This window comes from Drosophila serrata, unplaced genomic scaffold, assembly GCF_035046125.1.
Source record: "Drosophila serrata isolate PLE 108 unplaced genomic scaffold, ASM3504612v1 contig_233, whole genome shotgun sequence".
Classification (NCBI taxonomy): Eukaryota; Metazoa; Arthropoda; class Insecta; order Diptera; family Drosophilidae; genus Drosophila; species Drosophila serrata.
Window position 1 is genome coordinate 586,942 of NW_028257131.1, and position 11,224 is coordinate 598,165.

The 11,224-nt window shown below is 43.8% G+C and overlaps 2 protein-coding genes across 2 annotated transcripts; both read left to right on the forward strand.

Moving 5' to 3' along the window:
- Positions 1-10,889, forward strand: LOC110187987 (H6 family homeobox). The gene is made up of 3 exons (XM_020957508.2): positions 1-1,393; positions 7,309-7,418; positions 9,072-10,889. Exons 1-3 carry the CDS (start codon positions 537-539, stop codon positions 9,917-9,919), a joined length of 1,815 nt encoding a protein of 604 aa, XP_020813167.2. The 5' UTR covers positions 1-536; the 3' UTR covers positions 9,920-10,889.
- On the forward strand, positions 9,944-10,889 carry LOC147644078 (uncharacterized). The gene has a single exon (XM_086830264.1). The coding sequence runs from the start codon at positions 9,944-9,946 to the stop codon at positions 10,268-10,270; it is 327 nt and encodes a 108-aa protein (XP_086686390.1). The 3' UTR covers positions 10,271-10,889.
- Positions 10,890-11,224: the final 335 nt, after the last annotated feature.

Genomic DNA, 11,224 nt, shown 5'->3' on the forward strand with positions numbered 1-11,224 from the left:
AGTCTCAGTTTCAGTTTCACGCTCTCCGGACACGAGACCGGGGGTTAAAAATCCAGAGGCTGAAACAATAAAAATACTAAACGATCGCTTTCCCACACACACACAGGCACATTCACGCGCACACACACACTCACACACAAACACAACCCCACACAGGCCCAAAGGACACAGGACTCTGTCGAGGACTTGTGCGTCCGTTAACAGTCGCATTTGAATTTAAATGCGAAACGTTGATCAAACGGTGCAGACGTGTCTCTCTCCCAACGGTAGCGCTCGGCGTTTTCCCATTTCCGAGTTTCGTGACCACAAATAGAGTGAAGAAAAACCAAGTTCAATTAAGATACCAACATTTCTAAAAAAAAAACACAAGTGAATAACTAAAACAAAAGTTTTGTAAAAGAACTAGAACAAAACTAAAATATATATAAACAAATATTGCTAAACCTTAAAAATTCGTATATTTTGAATTAAATTTCAAAATTAAAGGCCCCAAGCTATTGCCAATAAAAATAACAACTTATCAGCGCCCAATAACCATGTCTTCCTCCGAGGCCGAAGTTGATATCAGCGTGGTCTCCAGTCCAGAGCCGAGCCCTCTGGGCGCTGCCGCCCGCGACAGTCCGATGCTGGCCCGCTCGCCAGCCCGCTCCGCCGACGGCAGTTCACCGCCGGCCACGCCCACGCACCGCTCCAATACCCCAAACACGGCCGCCGGTACGCCCACCACCTCAACCTCAACTTCCGGCGGCACCCACTTCCATCACAGCCCCAACGGTGGTGCTGTGCCGCCGGCTGTGTTGCACCATCACCTGCAGCATCACTTGAGCACTCTGGGTGGCCATCCGGTGGCGCTGCACCATGCTCTCCACAGCTTTGGACACTTGCATCCCGCTCACGGGGCCACGCATCCCGCCCTGCTGCAGCACGCCCTCACGCCCACCAGCCAGCAGCAATCACAGTTGCAGCAGCAGCAGTTGCAGGCGCAACAGCAGCAACAGCTTCAGCAGCACGGAGAGCGCCTGAGTCCGCCGCCCAAGAGTCCCGAGCGGAACGGCGGCGAGGAGCTGCACGGCCACAACATCAACTTGAACAACAACAACAGCAAGGCTTTGAATCACAACAACACCTGTGCCACAGCGGCGGCAGCAGCTGCAGCGGCTGCGGTGGCAGCGGCCAACCTGAGCGCCAATAGCAATGACAGTAACGGGAGCAGCGGTGGGGGTGGTGGCAAGGCCACCACCGGCTCCAACGGCTTCACCAGCTTCTCCATCTCAAGTATTCTGAGTCGCAGCGAGCCGGCGAAGAAGAATGGAGCCGCGGCGCTGATAACGCCGATACCGCAGTTGCCACAGCCAGGACCCGGAGGGCCACAGGATGCAGCCATGTTGTCCAGGTGAGTTATAAATTATATAACTTATTTAGGCGGTATAAACTGAAAATGAAGATTGGTATATTGAAAGTATTTTTTTTTTAAATTTCTCAAGAAAAATTGAATTTCTCTTGATTATATCCTTAAAAATTTATAAAATCAGAGTTTATTCAACTGCTTTCCGGCAGTTCTCTTAAAGTGAGATTTAAACGAATGTCTACTGTTAAATTAAAATTTCTCCCTATTTTATAAAGAGTTCTAATTTCATAATTTCCTACAATAAAATTCCTTATTAAATATTAAATTCTTAAAAGTGTTCAGATTTATGGTTATACGTTTAATTGCAAAGTCAAGTCTCTTTTTTCTATTCTGAAATCCCATATAATACTTATTTCTAAAACTCCCAAGACTATATATATTCGCTTTTTAAAAAACTTATTTTATAATCGGGTTTCAAAAACGAAATTTGAGGTATTCCACGTACACAAGAGATAAACCTTTGTATCGGTTTGGAAATATGTTTCGAATTCCTCTTTATGCTCAGTGTAGACGACCCAGATTAGGACATTCTCTGGCAAGCTGAAACCAAAAAGTCAAGCCTTCCCTCAATGAGCCCAAAAGACACTGCAATTCCACTTGTTCGCCCTGAGGTTGGGCCAATTTTATATAATCGTCCTAGGGGAGGACAAAGGAAGGTGACACAAATCTCTTCGCAGGAAAGGCACACAAAAAAGAAGAGATTGAGGAGGGACTGGACAAGTAGCCGAAAGATGGTCGATAAGGCCGAAAATTGTTGGGCAAACGTTACACGAGACATTAAGTGGGTGAAGATGCAAATGGCTAAAGTACCAGTCCATTGTCCTTAGTAGATTTCCACGATTCCTGACTGATAAAACTAAAGTGCAACCGTTTTTAGTTGCATCGGACATTAGTTGACCCCGAATTTATGGATAAATATGTCTGACCGGTCGGGGCTATAATTTGGCCAGCATATCGAGTTACGCAACATTTGCCAGTTGAAATTCAATGCAGCCAGACCTACCTACACACGGCTATGTATCTTTGTGAATGAACTGACTGATTGACGGACTGACAATGCTCCAGTATCGTATGCAAAGCGTTGGCTGTCCAATGAATAAACCCTCAGACCCTCAAAATATATCCACAAAACAGGAGCTGCTCCACAGCTGTTTGTTTCTGAAACTGCAACTTATTCATAAAACACAAATGTGCACTGAAAATAATAACACAGAAACAAGGTTATGGAACTATATTAAAAGTAACATAAATGCTGGAATTAGTAGATCTGAAAGGCATTAGAAAGTTTGAATTTTGAAACCTTTTACAAATATTAAATATATAAATGTTTTTGCATTTAAAGAACTATTAAACGTATACTTTAAAGACCCAATGACATCTGTTTTAATTAAAAACATATTAAATACTATTCAAGAATTAAATGTTTGCAATGTTTCAATACTCACACAGTATTCATTTATTTTTTTTTAATAATAACTCTAAGTGTTTATACATTTTTGGTGCATTTAATACGATACAAGTTGGCATTTTAACCCCACTTAGCTGGCTTTCAGAATGTTGCATACCAAATGAGAGATCGAATTTCCAGTTGGCTCGATTAACGCATGTGTTGAATTAAAACAACACAAAAAACGCAGAGAATTTATACGTTGCACTTTTATTTTATGAGAGGGGACTCCCCCAGACGCTTTAGTCTGACGTTTTTTTTTTTTTTTAATAATGATCATTTTCATTTCATTTACGCGTGCCCGAGCCACTGATCGTGGCGATAAGGGAAGTTAGTCAGTCAGTCAGGTTCGGCCAAGGGTCGGTAGTGTGCCTCCTCTCCTCTCCTACGGTTACCCCAATTAAAGGACTCGCCCTCGTTCTCGTTCTCGCTCTCGTCCTGGCCAAAGTGTCGCCTCCTGCGGCTTGGCGCTTGCCCAGCTGACGTGTGGCTGCCTATGTGACGGGTTTATCACTCGATCATCAAACGGAATGATTAATGCCAGAGGTATATATGTACATATGTGAGTAAATATTGCTGAGTGATCGTTTAAGACTTTGAGCAGGATGAGCAGACATAGCAGACTTTCGCTGGCGAACTCGGCTTGTTGTGACAGTTGCGCTTAAATTTTTAATTAGTCGCCGTGGCTGAGGCTTTCTCCTCCGGCTCCTGCAATTGCGTTCACTTAATTACGATTCAAGGAGTTGGAGAGAAGAGAGCGGAGTGAGGAGGGCAGGAAAAAAGCATTTGGGAGGTGTAACCCGATATGCTTGTGAGTGGACGCGAAACAATGGAACGGCGAACGGAAAGGGTGCCTGCTTTCGTCCTGCTCGGGCTTTGTTCTCTTCTCCCAGGATGACGCAAAAAGCAAACGATGACATTATAATTACACACACACTCGCACACACAATGAAAAGTAATTACAATCCAATTGCAATCGCAATCGCTTGAGTACTTAACAAATCCCATATACACGTATATATACATAAATTTATCTCCATTTCTATCTGATTCGGTGTGTTGAGGGGATTAGTGTTTAGTGGTGAAATGCCTTTGATTCCTTATCACGATGGTGCGACGGGAATTTCTATGGCTGTCCACGGTGAACGGCATTTAATCAAAACATATTTCGCGGACCATCAGATGCATCCGATCTGGGATTTATATCTGAATCTGCGGCTTGACTTTCCCTTTTTCTCTGTCCTCGGGTCGCGTGTCATTTGGCGGGGCTTCCCATGGCGTTGGTCGAAATATTGCAACAACAAAGACTAAACTCTATAAAGCAAAGAATGAGAAAGCAAAAACTAATATCATCCTCTTCACAAATGTCACCATTTTCGGTTCTTTTTTGTTTAGTCTCGTCCTCAGGACTGTGGGATATGACCTAAGCCGCTCCCCAGGCACTGCAATATTGGTTATAATCCCGTTTAGTGACAAAGCAAAGTTCGCTACTTCTGCCCATTCGAGTGTTTAATATTTTGCCTACTTTTGCGGCCAGGTCGAGTACCCCTCAGAAAACCTGCACCGCTAAATGTCAACAATGTAAAATAATAATTCCCGGCTAAAATATGTAAGGGGAGAGTCCCGCACAGACGGGTCGGGATGGGCCAATTAGAGTGTGCAAATCTTTTATGCATGAACGATTCCTAAGCGGTTTTTGGGTTCACTCTCCTTTCTAAATTTATTTATTTAAATCAATTTCATTAATGCGACAATGTGCGGGTAATACTTTTTCAATTGCTTAATGCCCATCATTGGTGCAATTTACTAAACTTAACCCCAGACAGAATCATTTGTCAAAAAAAAAAACTCAGACTCAGTCAGTCTGCATTTGTTTGAACTTTGCTTAGATCTCATCGACACAATGAAAGCCCCACACACAGCCCGGGGACATCAAAGCAAAGACTTGACAAAAACTCCGAGAAAACCAGGGCGGGGAAAGGGAGCCAAGGAAAAACCAATGTTGAACGCCATGTTAAACAACTCAATTGCATAGCACACTTTTATCCCTCGAACAAAAAGGGATACCAAGACGGGGAGTTATGATGGGTGCCCAGAGCGAGAACCGCAAACAATTCATTAAGAGCTAAATAACAGCAACTGCATCCCTCATCATCAGCCATCGCCATCCCCCACATTTGACAGCCGGGGGGATGATTTGGAGCCTTCTAAATGGGGCAGGCGCACCGCACCCACTTCTAAAAACATGGCCGTCCACTTCCGCCGCAGGATGACACCAATGGAAATGGGAATGAATACCCAACCGTCCGCGGTTTGCCGCGGGCAGATTTATTTTGTATTTATTTCATTAGCCCAAGACGAGGTCTTGATTTGCGTAATTAGTTGAGCAAATAGCTACAAGCTTTTGTTTTCATTTTTCATGTCGACAAAGGTTGTTTTGTAAAAATTAGCCCTGTAATTGGGAGTAATTTCTTTTGTTTCCTTTCCTCGTTTTAAGTTTTTAAATGATTAATACGCAGTCGGCAAGCTTCTAGGTACTAAACCAGTTAGGGAAACTGTTACTTAAGTATTCGAGCTTTTAGATTCATTTCATAAAACTCTTTGGAGAAATGTAAAAGTGTATAAAGAGGTTTGAGATACTACTTTTTCTCTTCCGTGGATTATTTTTATTATAAAAACCTTTAAGGGATTTGAAATTCCCAAAAAGGGTGCTCTAAAACTTGTATTAAAATGTGAAATTCCCCAGCGTTTTCATTTTCTCAATTACTCAACTTTAAAACCCCTTTTTTAGAACCAGTTTCTTCTATTTGCACTAGTAACCCGATAGGAGTTCCTCCCATTTTGGTCTTTCTGCGGCTGTTTGGGGTCTGGCTTCGGGGCTGCCTCGAAACTAGCCGAAAGCCAAAGCGGCTTTCTCTCAATTGACGCTGTAAACATGAAGCCCATTAGAAGTGATTTGAGCTGCCAACTTGGGGAAGCCCCTGAAGAGTCCTCATAATTTCCCGAGTCCAGGTCCGGGTTGCCGGTAAACTTAATTGAAAATCATTACTGCCGGGTAGAGCGAGGCGAGATGGAGAGAGAGAGAAGCTCAGAGTGATAGTGAGAGTGGGTGCGAACCCCCACCTGACTATTGATTTCCACACCTGCACCAACGACACCCTTGGCCGCAGCAAAAGAGGTCAACTAAATGTTAATGTCACACACCGGCTCAAACACACACACTCCCAGAGCCTGTCTGTCTCTGAGTGGGCTTGGGTTGCAGTTGCTGCACTTGCACCCTCGAAAAGAAATCACAGTCGGTGACCCGGAGCGGTCAAAGTTTGCGGCAATGCTGAAATGGGAGGGCTTAAACAGGGCCGGGTTTTGGCCGGGAGCTTAGCCCAACAGTCCGTTAAAAGCGGAATGCGAAAACGAGCTCAAGGGGTGGATATACTCGCCCATATGTACATTCATACAGATACTATGTGGCTTGGCATTTTAGAACGGTGAGAATTGCATTTCGTTCGGCTTACATTTAACACCAAAGTTCAGTGGGTGCGTGGGAAGCTTAAAAGCAGCAAATAAAAAACCAATGAATCAATCACAGTCGAGAGACAAAACCAACTTTGGCCAATTACATTCCGCCTGTTGTGACATGGCCCGAAAATAGAAGGGCAGACGCAGGCTGAGAAACCCCGAAAAACCCTCCCCCGTGGAACTTTCCTCGATGCGAATATAGAACACATTATAACGAAAAGTGTTTCGTCTTGCCAGCATAAATAAATAAAATGTATTTATAAAGATGCTTTTAAGCCAGTAAGTTAACAAGGTTACACACACTCTCTAGAATATACTTAAACACTGAAAAGCAAGTACTTAGAAAGTGAAATTCTGGGTTCTTTAAGATTTCAAAATAATATTTTATATGTGTCAAAACCACGCAATTAAATATAATGAGATTACCCAAAGAAAACCCTAATATATGTCTTTATATTTTTCAAAAAATCAAATAGAAGTATTAAGAGTAGCTATTAATTTATTGCCTTTTATATTCATTGCTTTTTAGGTTAAGAATCACACCTTATCTTAATAAAAGTATAAACACGCCCATTTATTTAATGTCAGAGTCTCTTGCTTTTCCTCCTGTGTATACTTTATATATATAACCTCCTTACAGAGGGTTGAGTGGGCCAAATTCTTAACAGCTGTTGTCAGTTATGGGGTTGTTAAGGGTCGCTAGCCCCTTGATTTTCCTGCTCCCTCTGCCTCTCCCCCCTGACCGAACTTTGATGCTTGAAGTTTCTTAGCTGGAACAACTTTTGGCCGCCGGCGAAATGGTAAATGCCTAATGGCTTCTTAAGTTCAGCCCGCATCCCGGAGGTTTTTTTTCACGTCTTGATTTTGCGTAGCAATCGTTAGAATGCATAATTGATGGCAATATTAACCAATACCCTTTTGCTTCTATTCTTTGCAGACTCGGCTTCATTTCGCAGTGGGGAGCGCTTGCGGGTCGCTATGCCGCCCTGTGTCCGCCCGGATGGCCCTGGGCCCCCCAGCGGCTGCCCTTCCATAGTCCCACTCATGGTAAGTCAAAGTCCATTAAAAATAGCCAGCGGAGTTAGCCTTGTGCACCTCCTCTAAAATTAAGACAAGCAACTAACCATTAGTTGGTTTGAACTGACTTAAACTGAACTGTGCTGAACACATGCCACAGCGGCTTAGCATTCGTTTCATCCGCCTTTTAATTTAGTCGAGGAATGCGATGTGCCAGGCACATTCCTCATCGTTCACTGGACGAAATTGGGTCATTTAAACTTTAGAGTTTTATTTATTTAATTGAGATATATATAGCATTTGCATAAGATTTTTGCTTGAAAAAGTAGTAGATTTTCTATTAGAGTTAGTAAATTTCCGATTTTATTTTATTTTAAAGTAAATTATAGTACAACTTAATAAAATATTTATATATTTGAGGTCTTATAATTTAGATAATTAAATCACTTTAAGATCTGAAGGACTAGATTATCATAAAGAAAGAATTTCTTCAATTCCCAATTTTAATATTCTTATATACATTGAATTCAACCTACATATTCCAATAATAGGACTATCCCTTAGGATTCGTATTCCTTAAAAAGGACTATATTTACACAAATAGATTTCTGTCAGTGCTCGGGCATTGCGCTGTAGTGGATTTTGTAGTTAATTTGTTTAGTCAACGGCAGCGACTAATGCCTCAAAGAATTTCGCCCCCAGAAGTAGACTATGCAAATGTCTTAAGCTCGCACACATACACACACACACTCGCACGTAGAGGAAGCCAGTGAGACGGCTGCTTTAATCGCCATTTGCAATTAATTGCAATTTGTAATCAAGTATCGAGTTACAGACAAAGCGTTTGACACGCTTCAGTCAGTGGAGAGTGCAATTGCAAAGGCAATTGCAACTGCAATGCTTACTCTGCAACTGCAATTGCAATTGCAACTGCAACTGCCGCTCGCTTAAGCCCCACTTAATTGGACCCTTTGGGCATTAAGAGTCGTTGCAATTGCATTTGTTCATGTAAATTGGCCTTAAGTTCTTCACCTGTGCTAGCTCCGACTCCATTAGCCGTCTATCATGGAAGACAGCAGATCTCCAGAGTTTGGGAGGAGAAAGAAAGTTTTTTTTTCTATCCAGCTGATGGCTATTAAGGGCTTAAAATAATTAATTTCCATCCAAGGCAAATTACGGCAATTTAAACTTTTCAAATAAGATCAAAACTAAAAGCTTCGATAAAAAGAAAATCGGCCAAGCTGACTGACAGCCATTTTAAATGGTAATTTAACGCGCAGACAAGTCCACCCACACGATATGGCTATAATCTATATATCTATATGAGTGTATGTATGTATATATGGGCGATGGGATACTCTCGGCGTCTGCGCTGTAAGGGGTAGGCAATAGCAACAACAACAACAATCACAACAGCAGAAAAGTGGAAAAGATAAAAACGCTGGGGCGACAAGTGTGAGGTTAAGTGTTGCAGCTTAAATCTGCACAGATATATGTATGTATCTAAGTACGTACTTGGGGCAGCAACCCCCATAGAGAAACACCCTCGCCCCCCCCCAAAAAAAAAACCACCCACTGAGACTGACAAATCAACTAATACAATTTTGAAGCTCTCTCTCTCTTTTTCTGAGTTTCTCCCTCTCTAATTCCTCTCTCTTTCTCTCTATCTCTCTCGCTTTGCAGACAGTTCCTCGACGAACACAACGGAGAATCCGCCTTCGCCCACTTCCATGAGTCCCAACAACAACAACAACACAAGCAGCACTGCCAACAACAATGCCAGTCAGGCCAGCAAGTCGCCCTCTCACCACCCCCTGCATCCCCTGTACCATCCCCACCATCAGCAGCAACAGCAACAACAGCAACAGCAGCCAACACAGCAGCAGCAGCAGCCGCAACAGCATCCACAGCAGCAACAGCATCCACACCAGCCCACCACGCCCACCAGCAGCAGCAGCAGCGGCGGCGGCAGCGCCCACCATCCGCACTCGCATCCGCATCTGGCCGGCTCACATGGCGGATACTTGCTGCCCGGCAGCTCCAACGAGTCGGACGAGGAGGGTGAGGAGATCATCGAGGAGGATGACGGCACCGACGGACCCTCGGACAGCTCATCGCCGCACGGCGACGGCAATGGGTCGAAGCGTAAGAAGAAGACCCGCACGGTGTTCTCGCGGGCTCAGGTCTTCCAGCTGGAGTCCACCTTCGATCTGAAGCGCTACCTCAGCTCCTCGGAGCGGGCGGGTCTGGCGGCCTCCCTCCGTTTGACCGAGACACAGGTGAAGATCTGGTTCCAGAACCGGAGGAACAAGTGGAAGCGACAGTTGGCCGCCGAACTGGAGGCTGCCAACATGGCCAACATGGCGCATGCGGCCCAGCGATTGGTGCGAGTGCCGGTGCTCTACCATGATGGAACCACGGCCGGATTTGTGCCACCTCCGCCACCACACCACCATCCGATGCAATACTATGCGGCGGCTGCGGCCCGCAACACCAGCCCACCGCGACCGCCGCTGTCGTCGCTGGTATAGGGCGTGGGGTGCCTGGCGGCGCCCATGTCGCTGCTGAAGCCGCCCACCCCGCTGTCGCATACGACGGGGCCGTCGGTCCTGCACCTGCCGCAGCGGGAACTCCGGGAGCGGGACCGAGAGCGAGAGCTCCAGGACTCTGATGAGGAACTCGAGCGAAGCCACCTCGACGACGATGACGATGCAGCCATCGATGTGGAGGCGGATGAGGAGCAGGAATCCGGATCGCCAGTCCCATCGGCCACGCCCTCTCAAGCCAAGAACGGTCTTTGCCTGGAAAGCAAAGAGAACACCGGCCAGCACATGGAGGTCACCGCTGCCGTGGATAATTCCATGAACCAAAAGGTCTACTGAGCCTAATTCAACCAAGTGTCTAGGCGGAAGTAGAATCAATATTGATTTCCAATCACTCCGCTTAACGGCCACACAAATTGGTTTCAAGTTTTCAATAGTTTGTTCCTATTAACCCCTGTATATAGCCACTCAAGGTCCTTGTAAATGTCAATGTCTCTTGCTCAATAAGTTTAGGCTTTAAAAAATACATATATCCCACTCCATGTACATAAATACACCATTAAGAACTATATAGTGTGGGTGCTTAATTTTCAATACGTTTTTTGTTTGGCTTTTGGGATAAAATTAAATTGCTGGTCAAGTGTAAGTTAAGTTCGAGATATATGCTAAGCCAACAAATACCCGGGGGAAATCTGGGAAAACTGGCAATGAATGTTTAGTGTTTAGAGCTATTCGTAAAAGCTATGCGTGTGTCAAGCAATTACCAAATAATTAGTTAAATTATTTATACTTTTAATCGAATGTTAACATAATCCAAACTTCAACTGAAACCAAAACAAAACTCATAACGTACACACACACCCTTTCACAGACATGAAATGCTTATAAATATACAAACAACAAATTATACATATAAAAAGTATTAATAAATTATATTAACATATAGAAAAAACAAAAACTAATTCAATGTTCTTTGCCGTTGGGTCTTTACAATGTGTATTTGTGGGAGTAAGTATTTAACTTCTTAACGTTAGAGGTTGAACTTTAAGAAACTTTTATACTGAAAAAAGTACAAATATAGAGGGAGAACAAATAAATAAATGAAATAGCCAAAGTATTAGGTACTGAGTCTATACTTTCTGTATCCTTTAAAATATATGTATAATTAAAATGTTTCTCTCTTAGTTTGAAATCCTAACCCTTTTTGTGTGAGCCCAGTCGACCCTTTCAAGCATCTGTCCACAAAATATATTGTCTCTGCATCGAATCTTGCCCAGGACTCATCCTTCTATC

Bases quoted from the DNA above. Each gene is read 5' to 3' on its own strand.
- LOC110187987 (XM_020957508.2), top strand. From the start codon at position 537: ATGTCTTCCTCCGAGGCCGAAGTTGATATCAGCGTGGTCTCCAGTCCA. The intron at 1,394-7,308 runs GTGAGTTATAAA...TATTCTTTGCAG, and splicing joins GATGCAGCCATGTTGTCCAG to ACTCGGCTTCATTTCGCAGT. The intron at 7,419-9,071 runs GTAAGTCAAAGT...CTCGCTTTGCAG, and splicing joins CTTCCATAGTCCCACTCATG to ACAGTTCCTCGACGAACACA.
- LOC147644078 (XM_086830264.1), top strand. From the start codon at position 9,944: ATGTCGCTGCTGAAGCCGCCCACCCCGCTGTCGCATACGACGGGGCCG.